Here is a 19,607-nt window from a genome sequence, read left to right as displayed (position 1 = left end):
GCGATAAATTACCGCATTGTGCGGTGATTCTATGCGGAAATGTAACAAAACGTAAATTCATAAAAATTAACGCAAGCTGTATGCGGAGGGGGATTACCGCTCCCCTGGATGTAGCGATAAGCATGCGGAGTACATGTAAGTGAATGGGACAGACCTCCCAAGCAGCAGCAGAGAGAACACCGCATGGAGGGACTCGGCCAGCTTTTCCTGTTTCCGCATGCCTACCGACAGCCCAACGCTAGCCTACAGCGGGATATCTCCACACTCCTATCGCAACTAGAAACGTTTTTATGAATTTTTTTATGAATTTTTTAGAAACGTTTTTATGAATGACCACCCAGAAGGCTGAAATACCGACAGTTGTGTTTCCCCGCGCGTATTTACTTTACCGACAGCACTTTTATGAATCGAGGCCAATAAGGTAGCTCAAAGCTTGGCTACTTTGTCTGGCACAAATATTTTGCCTACTGAAGTAGGTTAAGCCCACAAAACTAACAATGTAAAAAAAAAAAAAAAAAAAAAAAAAAAAAAAAAAAAAAGTGTGTTTACACAGTTGTAGTGTCATCCTTTGAGGTAAGCCACCTCTTCCTTTCCATTTTATTGGTTTTAACCTAGTTTTAGGCTACTTGCACACCAAGACGTTGCGTTAGGTGCTACGTTAAGGTCGCATAACGTGCACCTAACGCAAGGCCTGGTGCTCTTTGTTGTGGACGTCAGAGTGAGCCGCATTGTGCAGCTCACTCTGGCGTCCGTGATGCGCACTCTTGGACGCATGCGGCATCACGTGGTCCCGCCGGCCAATCACCGCACAGAGCGGCCGCTCCAGGAAGTAAACACTGCACATCACAACGTGCAGTGAATATTATTTAGCCATGTGCCTGGCCGCTCTCCGCTCCTCCCCAACATGACTGCGCATGTGCAGACAGTCTAACGCGGCTTAAGCCTCTCTAACGCCGTAGCATGCTGCACTTTAAGAACGAGCAGCGTTACATGTAACGCAACGTGGGCTGTGTGAACAGCCCACTTGTGTTACATTGCTGTGCGTTGGGGTAGCGTTACAGACTGCACTAACGTGCGCCTGTAATGTCCCTGTGTGGAAGCAGCCTTACCTTGTTCTTAGTGTCCCTTTTCCCCACTATTACCATATAGTAAGTGTGTTTCAGCCGCTATTGCCAGCACCTGAATTACAGTGAATTTATCAGAATAATCTATGACTGTGACTAAGTAGGTGCTGTGTGGCGTAGAGGGGACCTGATTCACAGTGGAGGACCTACCTGGCATACAGGACAGAGCAGCTTATGGTAAATTTAATTCAGTCTCTGTAGTTGCATCCACCTAAAACTGGCAAGTGATATGATGCACTACTATAATAAAATAGCTGAAGCCCCCTTTTTCCTGCACTGCAAGTTCTAGTTCTGTTACCTATGCAAATTAGGCTATTTGGACAGTTTGTTAAATACAGCTCAATATACTGAAAAGTAAACAGCAGGCAAAACCAATCTGGCTGAGAAAAAACACTGCTTATAAAACATTTTAGAGCTGGAAAGTGCAACAGATCATGATTTCTGTTTAGCAGCTGAATAGAGCAAATTTTACATCAGACTATCATGGCTGCTGTTACAAAATGCAGACCCTAAACCAAAACAGAGACTTTTCTGAGTGCATTATATAGTCTTTCTAGGGCCTTTTGTCTCTACTCTGAGGTTTGGCTATTATTTAGGAAAACTGTGTCAGAAGGTGTTAGGCTGGAGGCTAGTCTTGTCAAGTTTCAGCCCTCCACTGTCACCTGAGGGATGGAGTCCCAATTCCTGCCAGATGAGATGCCTCATACATGTGTATGTGGATTGAGGCCCGGCTTAATTGGTGAACAAAATAATTTTTGGAAAGCCGTACAAAAGTACAGCAAAACATAGCTAGTACAAGTCTGCCAACGTGACAAAAGCTGAAGCTTACATTGCAAAGAAATGTCAAACTAAAGTCCATCATAAAAATCAGATAACCGGTCACACCTATGCAGGAAAAAAGGCAAAAATGTTGTATACAACATAAATCACAGAACTACTGAAAGAAAGACCTTCACCAAGATAAACTAAAAGCAAAAAACTTGAAATAAACCCCCCATTTGCAGTATAAATGTTTATATCACTAAACAGAAGGAATGGGGGAGGGAGGAGAAACAAACATGAACGATAGGTAGTTCTAACAAGGACTGCACTGGGTTCCATTTTAGTTGAAGAAAGTCTTATCCTTTTCCTTGTAAGTCTATCTCCTTATTCCCTGGCTGTGGAAGCAGGGAGGGATTTGACAACCCTGGTGGCTTTGGTCCCCTTTACTTCAGTGCTATTGGGACAAAATTCTGTATTCTGAATCAAATTCAAGATAAAAACAAATAAACAAAAAGACATTTAAAAAGGAGTACTGTAAGGGGTAGGTGGGAAGAAAAAAAAAAAAAGAAGTTGAATTTACCTGGGGCTTCTAATGGTCCCCCACAGACCTCTTGTACCCACATAGCCACTCACCGATGCTCTGGTCCCCGCCACCGGTTCACTTCTGGAATTTCCAATTTTACAGTTGGAAAACCATTGCGCCTGCGTGGCCGTGTCCTCGCTCCCGCTGATGTCACCAGGAGTGCATTGCGCAGGCCCAGTATGGTCTGTGCCAGCGCAGTACGTTCCTGGTGACGTCAGCAAGAGCGAGGACACTGCCACGCAGGTGCAGTGGTTTTCCAACTTTAGTCGAAAATTCCGGAGGTAAACTGGTGGTGGGGACCGGAGCATCGGTGAGTGGCTGCGCTGGTACAGGAGGTCTGCGGGGGTCTAAAACAAGTCCCAGGTAAGTACAACTCTTTTTCCCCTTCCCCCCCCCCCCCCCCCCCCGACAGTAGGCCTTTAAGCAACAATAGTTACATCACATACCAGAAAGCTGAAAGAAGAATGCCAACACCAGAATACAAAAAATGTACCACTCCTAAAATGTATGCACGACGGTACTGAAAGGAGGATGCAGATGGATGCCACGAACCAATGTGTAAACTTATCAAGAAGTTGCCCATTTCTAATTTTTAATGCCTGGGTCTAACGTGCATCGCCACCCTATTTTCAGCACTGCTGAGTGTACACATTTTTGGAAGTTTTTTTTTTTAACACAGATTGTATTGTACAAAAATGGAAATGTTTAAGCATTTAAAGGCTCATACTTCCAGACTGACATCACAGTCTTTCCACACAAGAAATGTGTCCATTAGATACTCAAGTGGACCTGAGAACTCACCAATATCCCCAGGATATCCATCAGGTATGGGTGGTGTCCAGGAATAATCAGGCCAACCAAGGGTTTCTCCATTCTTAGTGTTCTGCTCCTCCAACCAGGTAGTGACTGGCTTGAAATATTCCAGTAGAGGTCCTACATCCATTTTATCTGTTCCAGCCATTGTCACAAGGACCTCTTGCCAGGTCTTAGAAGAACCAGCCCGAAGTACATTCCTGAGGGAAATATTCCTCATTAGATATTCCAAAAGTGTGTAGATCATACTTACAAAGTAGATCCATGGAAATGTACATTTCATACATTTTGAAAGAGAAGGAAATAGAGCCATCGTATTGCAATTCAAATGCAATATTTCCTGAAGCTCATTCTAGACTAAAAAGAGCTTCTGATATTCCCATCACGCTAAGCTGCGCCATTCCCTGATGTGCATAAAAAAACACACACAAACATTTGCCCTGGCTCTCACCCTGGATCTGCTATCTTTTGCAACCCACATTCCAAGTGTTGCTCAATCCATGCAAATTCCACCTCCACAACATCTCCAAGATCCGCTCCTCCCTGGCACCACCAAACTTCTCATCCATGCCGTCATCTCACATTTGGACTATTGAAATTCCCTCTTGTCAGGCCAGACTGATCAAGACTGATCAACTTCTCCCATTGCAGTGCCTCCACCTCTCTCCTCTGTAAAGCCCTCCACTGGCTCTCCCTTCACTACAGAATCAATTTCAAAAGTCTGTGCTTGGCCTACAAAGTTACACAGGTCTTTCCCGAATTACATCTCCAATCTTGCCCTCTCGAATCCTCCAACGACATGCACCCGGACACACACACACACACACACACACACACACACACACACACACACACACACACACACACACACACACACACACACACACACAATTCCTACGCCTGATTAGGAGACTGCAACAGGGTTGTCCCTACACTCTGGTACTTGCTCCCACCGGAGCTCTGGATCTATTTTTACTAAGACATTGAATAGTTTTTAAACCCCATGGTCATGCTTCCTGTATATTGTTCTGCGCACCTTGTACCGCTTACCTAATAAACTTTTTTTTTCGCTGCATAATGCATGTCGGCATTTTATACATTTACTAATATTTCATACAAAAATAATAATGCAATCACTAGATTGCCTTAATTTTTAATACAGTCTCTGCTTACCTCATCTCTGAGCCAGTTTGTAGATTACCATAGCTAAATGGATCAGGTACAGAAATGCAGCAAAGACACAACCATCCCTAAACTGTAGTCATCTGACCAGGGGTGTATCTAGAAATCACTGCCCCCCCCCTCTGCAAAACTTTGTATGCCCCCCCCCCCCCTGAAAAATCAAAACAAAACAAAAAAACACACCAATTGGAAAAGCAAGCCATGCAGGGTATATGTAAAAAAAAAAAAAAAAAAAAAAAAAAAAAACTTACAGTATAGGTAACCAAGTATAAGTGCCCCCAGTATAGGTAGCCAGTTATAGATGCACCCTGTATAAAGATATAGGTGCCTCCAGTATAGGTTAGCTAGCTATAGGTGCCCCCCAGTATAGGTAAGCCTGGAGGGGGGGGGGGAGCAGCGGGCACACATCAGCAGGAGGGAAACCTGACTCCCTCCCTCACCTTGGGCCCCCCCTTCAGCGCTCCCGTCCCCCCTTCTGATACCATATTTATTTCCATTTAAAACGATTCAAATTGCCTGGCTGATCCACTGCCTTTATAAACCATTAGCCATAGGCCCTGAATAAGCAGATCAGGCATTTCTGACAAAAATCTGACAAGCTGCATGCTTGTTTCAGGGGTGGGATTCAGACACTACTAACGAGAAAGATCAGCAGTGCTGCTGGGTATTCGGCCAACTGCCCAAAAAATTTGCATGTAATAAAAATACATCTACTCAGTAAACCATATTAATAATGACATTATCGAGAGTAATCCAGCCAACAACTAAAACTCACCCAAGAAGTTCTCCTGCTTCCTTGGACTCGTAAATGTCACATTTGTGCAGGGGACCTGTGTGACCAGCTGCTTCACAAAGCGCCTGGTGAAACTGGAACTGCAGCACGAAGCTCACAAAGTACCTGTAGTACAGATCATCATTTAATGTAAAGCACATTTCTCTCAAAGCCTGTCAATGCTCTTCTGAAAACTCCAACTGTGTTGCCTACGCCTGCCCCCAGCTTGGCAGCCTCTAAATAGGCCGCAGCTGCTGAGCTGGGGGCGGGCCGTAGGAATGCAGGTAGGGGTGGCCAGTGCAGCAGAAATTACATTTGAGCATTCATTTGCCAGGATGAATTCTATCAGATCAGGTGTACTTAACGCAGAGCACCCCAGTCCTGTATCGGTGTCCTTGTTACTTCAAGTACCCCTGAGAATAAGGTGCGCGTACGCATGTGTGCGCGTATGCGTACGTATGTGTGTGTGCGCGTGTATATATACACATACATGCCGGGACCCTCCTGCTGCTCAGGGCCGTGCTCCTATACTGGAAGGAGCCCGGCCACATCTGTGCAGTACCACAGAGCAACTTGTATATAAATGGCCCAGCTTACTGCGCAGGTGCAGCTGTACTTGCAGAGGTGCGGTACGGCCACACATGCTTGAAGAAGAGTATGGTGCCAATCAGATTACAGACAATCCTTTGTTGGTAATCTCTGGATGGTCTGCGATGGTGGACCGGAGGACACCCAGGGAAACCTTATTAGTAGCCAGAGGCTTATCTCTGGAGGTGACACAAGGGGTTAATCAGGTAGAGGTTAAAACTTAAGGATACATGAGGCTAAAATAGATGACTGCAGATTGACTTACCTAGTGCTTCCTCCAGCCCCTATAAGTCCCTGTCCCTTGCCGCAGTTCAGCTGTCAGCCACTCTTCTGAAGTTCAAAAGAGTTGCCAACAGCGGAGCTGCGGTGAGGGACAGACTTCTAGGGACAGACTTCTAGGGGATGGAGGAAGCCCCAGGTAAGTAGATCTGTAGTCTTTTTTTAGCCTCATGTATCTAACTACAGGACAAAAAAACCTGAGCACAGTGTTGCTTTAAATCAACTTCATGAATGATTGCTGCTGTTTGCTACAGCAGATATCATTCACACTTTTAAACGGGTGCACACAGGTGTGGTGACAACGGGGGCACACCCAAGAAGCAGCTTTTAGTTCTGGAATCTTTAGTTCAGCTTTGATTTCTGGAATCTACAGGAGGCATTTTCTTTCCTGTTCTCGGTTTCCTTGATTTCTGATTATTAGCAGCCCCTGACCTGGACTCTGGCTTGTGATCTGGTACTGCGCTCTGGTATACATATAGTGTATATACAAGACCTGTGTAGTGTGCGTTTGGTTTTTATCTAGTGTACATACTGAATATATCTGTACATACAAATATCCTTGTATATACACTGTGTGGCTGCACTTCACCTGTGTCTGTGTCCTGTTTCGTTATATCCTACTGCAAACAGTGATCACGTGTGCATGACCTGTGGGGTTTGTGACAAAATGTCTATTCTGTGAGCATTGTCTTACCTGATATATGGGGTGTTGCCTGGAATGTGATATTTTGCACCAGGATCAAACTGATTATCATCTCTCTGAACGGGTGGGCAAATTCCCTGATATTTAGTCCTGAAAAACAATTACACATTTTATAAAAAAAAAAACCCGCAATTTCAGTAGGCCAATTATTCTCAGCAGTAGTGCTTCTATGGGCTTTTGCAACCTGCTTGATGTGGCAGACAAGCAATCAGCCAGTGGTGGATCAGTAACATGCCAACATGGCCAAGGTCAAACGATCTCAACACAGTGGCAATACATGAATATATATACATATTCACACAAATTTTCTATTCAATCTCACCCCAATTCTATAAAAACGATCAGTTATACTGAAAAAAAGAATAAAAAAAAAATAAATATCGAACGTTCTTTTTGTTGTGGATCGAGTAGTCTTATTGAATTTCCAAGTTTCTCTTGAATCGGAGATTGGGAGTGCTGGAAAATTCAGACCACCTTTACCAAATCTTTAAACCAGAATAAATTTAGTACATATCAAACTAAAAAAAAGATGGAATTAAGAAAGCGTGTGTGTATATGTATATAATAAAAAGAATGAAAAAATATAAATAAAAAGGAAAGTTTAGGTTATGTAGTTTGAAAAGAATATAAATATGATTTTTTTTTTTTTAAATAAAAGTAAATAATGGACGGAGGTGGTAGTAATGAATAGTTTATGTGATTTTCGGAGCTATTTGAGACCGAAATATAGGACTTATTTTAGTGACATTTTAGGTGTTTGTTTTTGTTTGTTTTTTGCAGTGGATCGTTAATATTTTTGAAGAGGACAACAGCTAGCTCTCAAAGTGTGAGTGGTTGTTTGCTAGTAATGATTCTAACGCTCCTATACATGTGATTTTTTATTATTATGTTCAATAAAGGTTATTGATTTAAGATACATTCTATATATCCAGCCCTCCTTTTTTCTTGTATAACGTTCTCCTTCCCTTAGGTGTGGCGATATGGTACCAGCAGGAAGAAAAATTCTATGATCTGAGTATAGAATCTATGTGATTCATACACAATTGGTATTGTACATTGGCAGCAGCACCCCTCATTTTCTATATTAAATGTTTGAAGCAAAAGAAAGTGTGGTAAATGCAGTTGTACGCAGCAAATGTGGTGTTCAGTGGTAATTCTTATGCCAAACAGCACATCAAGATGGCATGAGAAATTGAGATATTGATAGATGTACAGAGATGGAAAATAGTGAAAAATGTCAGAGGAAAACCTAGTTCTAGGAAAAGGTAAAATGGTCAGAAGTGGATTATTTAGTGAAAGGTTGTCATGCAGGAGGGGTTTTTAACCAAACAACTTTTTGGACATTTACAATCTTTTTTCCCTGAAATTGTGGCAACACACGTGTTAAACAATTCAAAACTTCTGATCAACTGAAGCATTGGACTGGTCAAATTAAAAATTAAACTTTTTTTTTTTAACATGTGCGGCAATCTTTAGTCTTGGAGAAAATATGAAGTAGTAAAGAACAAATGACAGTGTCAAAAGCTAAAGATATTTCAACACTGAGAATGGAAAATCAGTTTTAAATGCGATTTGATCTTAGAACTTCCTCTCTGCTCTAAAACATACACAACAGCATAATAACCTTTAAAGAAAAAAAAACTTCTTTACAGCTGTTACAAATCCTACAATAAATCTGCAGTTTTTCTGCTTCCTGCTTTCATGGAAGCAGACCTATTAAGACAAGACAAATAACATTTATATCACGCTTTTCTCCTGGTGGACTGAAAGCGCCAGAGCTGCAGCCACTAGGGCGCGCTCTATAGGCAGTAGCGGTGTTAGGGAGACTTGCCTAAGGTCTCCTACTGAATTAGTGCTGGCTTACTGAACAAGCAGAGCCGAGATTCGAACCCTGGTCTCCCATGTCAGAGGCAGAGCCCTTAACCATTACACCTTCCATTAACAACATGTGCTTTCAAATTAGCTTATCTGGCTTATCTGCCATGGCAGTCAGCTGGCACAGGGGATAGATCAAATTACAACTGGTGAATAGACAGATTAGGGGGAGAAAAAGAAGGGACACCGAGAGCCCAATATAGTGTAGTAAGTTGGGTGATGGGTAAATGGAAAAAGTATATGATAGATATACTTACAAGTCAGGGTTACCAATTAGGCAACCATTGTGTAGGCAGGTGAGGAGATGAGACCTGTCCTCACTCAGGATTAAGATGTCGCTCTCTGTAGATTAGGAGAAGAAAGGGAATTCAACCCCTCCACCAGGGGTGGATGCTGGTATTGTAAGGAGAACAGAGATGCCAAAAGAATAAAATGCATCTAAACTTTAAAATTCCTTGGTAGGCGGCGGTGGACTCATCTCCCCGAAGCATACATGATACTGATGGTTTTAGTACAAACAAAAATGTATTTAAAATACTCCAACATACCCGCTTCTTAACGAACATGAGTACACACAGTGCAGTCTTAAGGTCACGATAAGCGCCTCGGACCTTAGACTGTACCCCTGTTCGTTATTGCCTGAAGAAGCGGGAATATACCCGCAAAACGCGTTGCACTGTATGTTGGAGTATATAAATACATTTGTTTGTACTAAAACCAACAGTATCATGTCTGCTTCGGGGAGATGAGTCTACCACCGCCTCCCGAGCAATTTTAAAGTTTTTAGATATATTTTGTACAGATTAGGGGGAATTCGACAAGCTAAACTGTATCCTACACCATTTTTAATAAAAGTTAATAAAAATTGATCAGCAAAAAAGAAAAAACCCTTTAGATTTTTCTGTACAACCAATCGTTTTTATTGGGTTGCCATACAATTGAGTTATTGTATACTGTGTGGTCACCATGAGGAGTGTAGTTAAAATGTAAACCAGACTGAGGTTGATGGAAGAGTATACTAGTACATACGTAGTTAACCAGCTAAGTAGTTAACTGGCTCTAAGTATGTTGTTCATTCAGTTTGGATGAGAACAGAAGAGAGACATATTTGTTAGGACTCCACAAGTATGATAACAGATTTTAATGAGGGGGAAATGTCAGCAGAGGGAAATAGACCCTAAATGTGGAACAGTAGTATGGCATAACATACAATACAATGCTAATTTATTTGCTCTACTGCCCATACAATTATCCTACCTGCCTTTTCTTTAAAAAATGTAATCTGTAAAAATCACTAGTTCAAACCACACTACAGCTGTGCTGAGAGCTGCCACTGCATTGGTATGCTCCATGCAAGTCATACATTAAAGCTCTTTAGTAAGGAAAATTAGCTTTCTTTAACTTCACACATAGACACCCTCTGCTGTGTGTTTGCCTTATATCGTGCAATACAAGATCAAAGAAAAATTTGAAAGTTCATGAAAGCCTCTAGAACCGGGATAGACAAATTTGACTCATGGGGCAGACAGCAATCCTGAGGGCCCTTTTCCACCAGCGCGTTTGCGCTGGCTGAATCGCAAAACCGCAAACCGCTAGCGATTTTACAATCGCTACGGTTTGCTTTTTAACATAGGAATCGCGGTAGGTCATTTCCACTACCGCGATTCGCTTTTGTCGGGAACGCGAACGCGCGGCGGAGCGATAATTGCCGCGATTTTGCTATGCAGTGCATAGCATAGCAAAATCGCGGCCGCAAACGTCGGGGGAATCGCCGGTTTTGCGATTCAGCAATCGCTAGCGTTCAGCGTGAACGCTAGCGATTGCAGGTGGAAAAGGGCCCTAAGTTTGATTACGGTGTAGGTGCAGTGTAGGTAGCAGACTTGCTTCTCCACCTCAAAATCTTGGAAGCCGAATGTGCCTCTAGTTTCAGTTCAACCCCCATTTCAAGCATGGCAGAGTTTCCCCCAATATAAACATAATCTGGCAGAGTTTTCCTCCCAAAATTCAGATAAAAAAAAAAGGAGAGCCAGCTCCCCCCCCCCCCCCCAAAAAAAAACAAAAAACAAAACACACCACACATTTTCCGCATGAAAATATATTAGGCAGAGTTCCACTTTAATGTTTTCTGTTTCCCCAGTTACTGCCCCCTAATAACCCTGGTATCAGTGGTGGGCTGGTGGCACCTGACAGATTACAATGCCCTTCAATGCTGCTCCGAATGTAAATCTCACAGGCTATGCTGACAGGTAGAGTAGGGCTACATGTAAATGGACACCATATTCTATAGCCCTTTTGCCAGACTATTTCAGCCAACCTATGGAACTGGTGAGCTGCAGCCATTGGACGCCGCAACGCTAGTTCACTTAGTGGGGGCACTGAAGCCAGCCCTGCATCGGCCGGCCAGATGAAATATTGAAACAGGCTGGGCACGGTCTGTAGTTTGCCCACCCCTGCACTAGAGCACAGTTAAACAGTCTATTAACCCTTTTATGGTGAAGCTAATTTTTTGGAGCAGAAGGGGAATTTGAATTTAAAGCGGATCCAAGATGAAAAACTATTTATAACAAGTAACTTGTCTATATATCTTATCTAAAGTTTAGATAGTTTACACAGCAAATCTAGCTGCAAACATCTTCAATAGAATATGATTATTTCTTCCTGTGATACATTGACAGCAGCCATGTTTGAAACATTACAAAAAGGCAATCTTATCTGCATCTTCCGTGAAAAAAAACCTAATCCCCCTCCTCCTCCCCTCTGCCTCTGAAATCTCTGGTTAGTAATAACTCCCCCTCCTCCTGCCCAGACAGCTCCCATGAGTCCTTGCTAATGTCTGAAAATGCCTTGGCTCTCTGAAAAACTGTGGGCGTGGCTTTAGTTTATAGGGAATTAGAGTATTAAAACAAAAACAAAAAAAGTATTTGGCTTGAGGAATGCCCTATAAACAATAGGAAAGGAACACAATTATGCAATGAGTAAAAGTTCATCTCGGAACCACTTTAAAGGGAAACTGAAGTAAGATATGGAGGCTGAATTTTTTCCCTTTAACCACTTAAGGACCAGGGGTGGTTTGCCTGATCTGTGCTGCGTGGACTCTCCAGCCCGCAGCACAGATCAGGATAGAGCCAGGGCGATCAGACTTACCCCCTTTTTTCCCCACTAGGGGGATGTCCTCCTGGGGGGGTCTGATCGCCACCGGCTTGCTGCGCTTTGCGGGGGGGGCTCTTCAAAGCCCCCCTCCGCAGCATTTTCAGCGCTCTGTCCCTCTCCCTCCCCCTGTGAGCGGCGCAGGACGGATATCCGCCCTGCGCATTGTAGGAGAGGCTTCAGCCTATCATATGCCGGCGATCCCCGGCCAATCAGAGGCTGGGGATCGCCGATCTGCCTTACAGCGCCGTATGATGTAAACAGCGGGGATTTCTTCCCCGCGTGTTTACATTTTGCCGGCGAGCCACGATCGGCGGCTCTCCAGCTGTTCTTGGAGACACCCTCCGTGAACTGACATGGAAAGGCCGCTCGATCGAGCGGCCGTTTCCATGGTAACCCACTTAAGACCTGCTGACGCCTATGGGCGTTAGCTGGTCGTTAAGTGGTTAAACAATGCAAATTTCCTGGCGGTACGGCTGATGCTCTGCCTCTAATACAGGTCATTCTCAAAAAATTAGCATATTGTGATAAAGTTCATTATTTTCTGTAATGTACTGATAAACATTAGACTTTCATATATTTTAGAGTCATTACACACAACTGAATATCAATATTAAAACCATAAAAGGCTTGAACTACTTCAGTTGTGTGTAATGACTAAAATATATGAAAGTCTAATGTTTATCAGTACATTACAGAAAATGATGAACTTTATCACAATATGCTAATTTTTTGAGAATGACCTGTATTTTTAGCCCTAGACCCTGAACAAGCATTCTGATCAAATGTTCTGACTGAAGTCTAACCAGATCGTTAGATTGTTAGTAATTTGCTTTAATTAGCAATACACATTGCTGTGAGTATTGCATACTTGTACATTTTGCAGTACAAATATTTTGCTAGCCGAGTCCTGATTTCCCGGTTAGGATGAGCAGTTTTACTGAGGAAAAAGCTGTGCCCACTCCTCTCACATCCTATCACCTCCCTCGCATGAAGTAGGCAAAGAAGAAAGGGGAGGAGTCAGTAGGCAATCTTTATATAAGCACAAATCAATTAACCTCTCCCTCTTTGCTGAGAAATTGACTCTGGCCGGCACAGCAGCTACAGTAAAGTCATACAAGAACGATCTGAGTTGCAGCAATGTCCACAAAATATAAATCTTGCAGCAGCAGTGGGAGTGGCTAGAAAGTGAGAGCTACTCTCTAGATGGGAACACCCGCCATGCTGCCCGCTTCTTGCTTGCTGGAGGGATCTCTTGAGCCACATTTTCCAAAGGGAACTTCTATTGAAAAGTTGCTTGAAACATTTAAATTGTTTAAATGATGACAGTTCTCAATTCGGATTAACTAGCAATGAAAAATCCGGGTGGTTCAAGTCGGGCTTCTAACGGTGCCCATTAATGATACAATTTTCATGGAAGACTTCTCAGTGCGATCAGATAATGCGGTAAGTTTGGCAGAAAAACCTTGTTGTCCCTAATAGACTGAACGCTTCTAATGGTGATCATTCAATTTAGTCTACTGGAAAAAAAAATTTTTACAATTGGTTGTGATGGATAGGAAGTAGTGATTGCTTCATTGAGGGTGAAATAATCAATGTATGACATTTTATTTCTGGACTCATTTATCTGATCGCTTAGACAATTCTTCACTGAAAAGTATACCATTAGCAAGGACCTTTAATGTAGTAAAGCTGTTGGATGAAATACAGAGTGCTAAAGGGAGTACTGAAAATCTGTCAAGGTTATGGAAATGTTATGAGGGAGAAATGACATGATTGTTTGGATGATGGTCTCTTCTGATGCATTATAGGGAAAGCTGTGCACTGGCTTTTGTAAAAAAAAGAATTAGCAGAAGAGGTAATATCCACAACAGACACTAAACAAGGTTATGCCTATATGCAGATAACTTGAGGACTCCGGTTCTTTGGAGCAGCATAACCTAGAGAATGTAACCGATAAATCCACTGTGGTCATCTGGTATACATGATGGAAAAGCGTTGTATCGAATAATTGGTAACAGATCAGAAAGAGTTAAAAAGCCCCCAAGTTTCGCTGTTTTACCTGAGATTCCACCAGTCATAGTTGTATCGGGTGGAAGGGGTCCGCCCGTTGAAAACATTCCACCTCCATTGGTCAATCAAGTAGCCAAAAGGCAGGAAAGCAATCTTCTCCAAGGCCATCTTAAGGAGGTAATTGATGTCACTCTCTGGGAAAACAAAACAACTGAGCTCACCAAATCCAAAACATGCAAATTAACAACTTTTAGAAATGTGGGTAGTGGTGAGATTTATACCTAAAACACTAGTAGTAGATATGCAGGGGCGTAACTAGAAATCACTGGGCCCCCCTGCAAAACTTTGGATAGGGCCCCCCCCTGCCAAACCCCATCAGTCATTAAAACAATTGTGCAGAGAGCACAAAGCGCTTTCTTTCTGTGCCCAGACTCCTTAAGCATCACTACAGGACAGGGCACTTGGGGAGGGGTAGAAAGGCTGGGGGTACAGAAGCCTTGTACACAAGACCCTGCTGAACACTGAATAGGGACTGTCTACAAATCTTTGTCTGCAAAACTTTGTAGGATTCCTTATCAGTGGCTGAGCAGATGCAGTTATTAGAACAGTTGTGCAGAGAGCAGAAGGTTTTTTTTCTCTCCTTGCAACCAGTCTCTAAGGACAGGGCCCCCCTGCAGCTGCATCCCTTGCAGGGTCCATTTTTACGCCCCTGTGCATATGCATATACACACACACACGCTGTTGCCCATGGGACTCGGACCCTCAGGTGACAGTTCAGTGCGCAATGCTGTACAAAAATGTCTTTAGCCTTCAGGGTAGCAACATTGTGTTGCTATGGCAGACGTAGGAGGGATGATGCGTTGCGTGTGGCAGAGCAGAGGGTTAAAGAGGGAAATCAATCAGTTTGGCTGAGGATTGGGGGCAGTCATACACCAGCTAGATTTTTGGCAAAGGTAGTCCCCAACCAAGGCGGCCTTAGCCAGGACCATCTAACACAGTCTTTCTTAACCTTTTCATCCCAGAGAAACTCTTCAAATAATTTTTTAGATGTTAGGGAACCCCTGTGTTAGTGGCATAAGTGGGTATTTATTTTGCAGGTGGCATAGTCTTTAAAATAATGTGTGGCTAAAAACGTTATAACCTGTAATAGCCTCCTTGTTTTGCCCCCATTCTATGTCCCTCCTCTGTAGGTCTCCCTATTCTAGTAGCCCATGTCCGTGTTTCTTTTTATAGTTCCCACAATTATAGTGTACCCCTATAAAAGGGCCCTTTATTATACGGCTGCACTATCTTACTTTTTTTTATGGTGCTCCTTAGGGATCCCCAGTTTAACCCTTCTTGTAATAGAGGGGCCAATCAGGTACTTTTTCACCCCACCAGCTGAGGCCAGTTTCACCGGACGGAGAAATGCCAGGTAACCCCTGCAATGTCCTCAAGGAACCCCGGGGTTCAAGAGAATCCTGTTTTTTGTGTGTTTTATCTCAAAGTGTTGGTGGAAAATTTAAAGATATGGTTTGTTTTTTCACCTGAGTGAAGTTAATCTTCTGCATACGACCTTGCTGCATTTTAGAAAAGGAGACTGCGGCCGTGTGTGGGGTGTATAGAGCTCCTAGTTAGCACGGTTGTTGTCACTCAATTACAAATAGTAAACTTAGATGTTATGTTTACACCTAAGCACTTCTGATGGCATGCACAGCTGTGCTACTATAGTTTCAGTATAGTATCTTTTACTGCAGGACAAAAATTATTATTAAAGGGACTCCGAGCAGTGCAGAAACTATGGAAAGATGCATATCATTTTAAAGCTCTCTTTCTCCTCTTTCTAATGATATATAAACCGCCGCCCAACGCCTTTTAGTTTTCGCTATTTTCGCGATTGAAATTGCCGCGGCCGCGATTTCAATCACAAAAATAGAAAAAACTAAAAGGCGTAGGGCGATGATTTAGGTGTCACCAGAAAGAGGAGAAAGAGCTTTAAAATGATATCCTTCTTTCCATAGTTACTTGTATTACACAGGGCGACACTTTCCCCAGTGTCAGCAGCTCCATTCAGCAGAATGAAGCTGCTGACTTTAGGAAAAAGTCGCCCTGTGTAATACAAGTAACTATGGAAAGATGGATATCATTTTAAAGCTTTCTTTCTCCTCTTTCTGGCAACACCTAAATCGTCACCCTACGCCTTTTAGGGCCTTTTTCCACTAGCCTGCGATTTGCGATTTGCTTCTGATCGCAAATCGCAAGGTACATTAAACTAATGGAAACTGCAGCAGCAATTTCCATTAGTGCGATCCGATTGCGATGCGATTTTGGTCAAAGCGCAATCGTCGTCCTGCCGCGTTTTGTATGCGATTGAGCTGGACTATAATGAGTATAGTAGCTCAATCGCAATCGCATGGTGGAAATTGAAACGCGATTGCGATCGGAATCGCGATCGCAATAGCAATCGCATTTCATAGTGGAAAAGAGCCCTTAGTTTTCTCTATTTTTGCGATTGAAATCGCGGCCGCGAAAATAGCGAAAACTAAAAGGCGTAGGGCGGCGGTTTATATATCATTGGAAAGAGGAGAAAGAGAGCTTTAGAATGATATGCATCTTTCCATAGTTTCTGCACTGCTCGGAGTCCCTTTAAGCCAAGTCGCATGTATAGAGTCAGCCTTCCGCCACTCCTCCCACCAAGTGCAGCCCAAAGCAAAAAGATATATTTGTTGTGGTGAAGCAATATGGGAAATAGAGGTTGTGACCACTCCTGGGCCTGAAGGGCCCACACAGGGTCCTCCTCCAGTCACTGCATTAGCCCTTTACTGGTGCAGCATTGGTAAAGATCGCCCATGTGTGCTATAAGGATTACCATTATTCAAACTATCCCTCTCCTCACTTACACATCTGACCCTACAATTCTTGGCAGGATTTGGTGCACCATCCACATCAAGCGTTCTGTATGTGAAGGATATGGAATGCAGTAAGGGCGCAGTAAATGGGAATAGGAAGTTATGCTTCAACTGAAAACTGACCCTTCTCTACCCCACACTACAGCTAAAGAAGTTAGAAATTCCCAAACCAGTTAAAACAAAACATACGTTGATCATCTGTAACGTTATTTAGCAGTCCAATTTTTTGCAGATGGGCTGGTGTAGAAACAGATAGGGACAGGACATCTCCGATAGCCTCATGGAATCCTGGATTAGCTCCTCTCCGGAATGTGACCGGCTGGTCTTTATATTGCAGGTAATACTCCACATGTCCCATCTCATGGTGAACTGTGAACAGCTGTTCCATGGTCACCGTGGTGCACTGCTTGATCCTGTCGATATTAGAAGGGATTAGGTCACAATTTAGGGTAGGTACAGACTAAAAATTGATTTTGCTGCATTTTCGTTCGCAATTCTAATTTAATTGAATGAGAATTGCAGCAGAAATGTTGTATGCAGTGCTTTAAAAACAACAAACACAGCCAGTGTGGACCAGGCCTCAGAAGTAGGCCATGTTAAAAGTTTCACAGAAGGCTAATTTCATACTAAATGCGCCGCATCAGGATTTTCACTGTTCGGCTCCTTTCAGACAGACGGCTGAACTGTGCATTTGTCAAGCAGTTTATCCTCCTTTCTGCCGCCCGCCAGTGCTATTCGGTTGCAATTTAAATGCAGATGAATGGCAGTGGTTGCACTGTACTGGGCGGCAGAGAACTGCGACAGGTCGAGTGCGCCCAGATCTGAATCGGGGAGGGGGGGGGGGTAGGAGGAGGTGGCCACCTGTACAGCGACATTACCAGGCACTAAAAACACCCGGCCAGTGCAGGAGAGCAGCTTAGAGGCGGTGACTTCACCGCTTGTCAGCTGCCCGATACTATGCCTTTTTAAAGAGAACCCGAAGTGGGATTCTGACAATGCAATCCACATACAGAGGCTGGGTCTGCCTATACTGCCCAGCCTCTGTTGCTATTTCAATCCCCCCTAACTTCCCCCTGCGCTCTGCTAGCCCCCATAAAATCACAGCCGCGCTGTGCGGGCTGTGTTTACCTCTGTACTGTCAGTCTGCCGCTCCCCGCCTCCTGCATAGCTCCGGTCCCCGCCCGCGTCCCTTCCCTCCCCGCTGATTGGAGGAAAAGGATGCGGGTGGGGACCGGAGCTATGCAGGAGGCGGGGGGAGCACACAGACTGACACTACAGATGTAAACACAGCCCGCACAGCGCGGCTGTGATTTATGGGGGATAGCAGAGCGCAGGGGGAAACTTAGGGGGGATTGAAATAGCAACAGAGGCTGGGCAGTATAGGCAGACCCAGCCTCTGTACGTGGATTGCATTGTCCGAACCCCACCTCGGGCTCTCTTTAAATGGAATGGCAATGCATCTGCTGTGCACTAAAAATGCATGGCTGCGTTGCCATTGCACAAAATTGCACAACATCTAAGCAACAATGAACACACACAGCTGGCACAGGTAGAACTGTGCAACTTTGTTGTACATAATTGAAGTAGAATACATTTTGGAAAACCTTGAAATGTATAAGACAAAATAAAGTGAGAGGAGACAGAGAGCCCAAGAAGGTGTAGTATGTTATAGTAAGGAACATTATAGAGCAGTGGTCCTCAAACTAAGCCCCGCGGGCCGAATGCGGCCCCCTGAGGCTTTTTCACTGCCCCCCACCACCCCAAACAAAATGTATTACTTATAACTGTGACTAACTGCATCTTTAAATATTGGTGGCCCACATAGAATAGTACTGCTTACACCACCCTTCGACACAGAAGCCAGAAAGCAGTCATTTGCTGGCTTCCAATCCAGTTCCACATCAGGTGACATGGCTGTCCAGTTGGATGGCAGGATGTGACCTGGGTAAGCTTCACTGTCTGGGGTTCAAAGACTTCTTTGGGCATCGTGTGAATGAATGGCTGCTGCTGGGAGTTCTCTTCCATGCAGGGTTGGTGTGGGGATGAAGTATACATCATTTCATGTATACTCCATCCCTCCAGCAGTCTGAAGTATGTTAACCTGGCCCTTGACCGAACAAGTTTGGGGACCCCTGTTATAGAGTGTTCTAGTAAGAGTAATATTCACAAGTGTAGGTTACCACAAAGGCAACCACTGAACAAACAGGTGGGGATCACAACCCTGTCCCAGCTCAGGTTAAAAAGTCACTCTCTGTAGCTGGAAAGATTTCAGGGATACCCCCCTCCACCAGGTTGAACAGTAGTAGATAATTATGTGAATGTGTATAACAGAGGCACCAAATTAGAACAAAAGGTTGTTTAAAAAAAAAAAACTCCACTGCAAAGCGTTTCATGGGCATAGCCGCTTCCTCAGGCAAGATTAGTGGTGCATCTGTTCATCCAAGCAAAGTAAACCAGGTGTCTCAAGCTTACTTTAATTGGATAAACAGATCCTCCATTTTGCCTGAGGAAGCGGGTATGCCCGTGAAATGCGTTGCAGTGGAGTTTGTTACTGAGAGGGATACCTAGTTGAAGGGAACCTGACGTGAGGGGCTTATGAAGGCTGCCATATTTCCTTTTAAACTATACCAGCTGCATGCTGGCAAGTCCTAATATCTTAAGGCTCATACACACATCAGACCATAGTCTTTGGAAAATGAAAGATGTCAGACCAATTTTACCCTCTTCCATGTAGTATGAGAGCCACACCTACACAGTCTATTCTATGGAGCTGAACACCCCATCAGACAGAAATCTTTGCAAAATGCTGCACACAAAAGGTGCTGTAGACATTCAAAAGATCAGTATCTGCAAAATGCATTCATAGTCTATGATATCT

At 43.7% G+C, this 19,607-nt stretch overlaps 1 protein-coding gene and 1 long non-coding RNA gene across 5 annotated transcripts in view; one reads left to right on the top strand and one right to left on the bottom strand.

Moving 5' to 3' along the window:
• The window catches only part of LOC137541406 (uncharacterized), a 1,168,812-nt gene that overhangs the window by 1,038,792 nt on the left and 110,413 nt on the right, over positions 1 to 19,607 (top strand). For 2 of the 4 annotated variants that reach the window (XR_011025152.1, XR_011025151.1), the window contains one exon: positions 7,587 to 7,700. The exons of the other annotated variants lie outside the window; for them this stretch is intronic. This is a non-coding gene — a long non-coding RNA (uncharacterized lncRNA). Of the gene's footprint in view, positions 1 to 7,586; positions 7,701 to 19,607 lie in introns of those variants that run through there. 4 annotated transcript variants of the gene reach the window in all.
• Positions 1 to 19,607, bottom strand: part of LOC137541403 (angiotensin-converting enzyme-like) — a 142,296-nt gene that overhangs the window by 53,868 nt on the left and 68,821 nt on the right. The window contains exons 8-12 of the mRNA XM_068262680.1: positions 16,919 to 17,142; positions 13,891 to 14,035; positions 6,798 to 6,896; positions 5,240 to 5,362; positions 3,271 to 3,482 (exon numbers count right to left, since the gene is read on the bottom strand). Coding sequence (XP_068118781.1) covers positions 3,271 to 3,482; positions 5,240 to 5,362; positions 6,798 to 6,896; positions 13,891 to 14,035; positions 16,919 to 17,142 — 803 coding nt within the window. The remainder of the gene's footprint in view (positions 1 to 3,270; positions 3,483 to 5,239; positions 5,363 to 6,797; positions 6,897 to 13,890; positions 14,036 to 16,918; positions 17,143 to 19,607) is intronic.

Source organism: Hyperolius riggenbachi, chromosome 12 (assembly GCF_040937935.1).
Source record: "Hyperolius riggenbachi isolate aHypRig1 chromosome 12, aHypRig1.pri, whole genome shotgun sequence".
Lineage (NCBI taxonomy): Eukaryota > Metazoa > Chordata > Amphibia > Anura > Hyperoliidae > Hyperolius > Hyperolius riggenbachi.
This window is presented reverse-complemented; position numbering and strand designations above follow the sequence as displayed.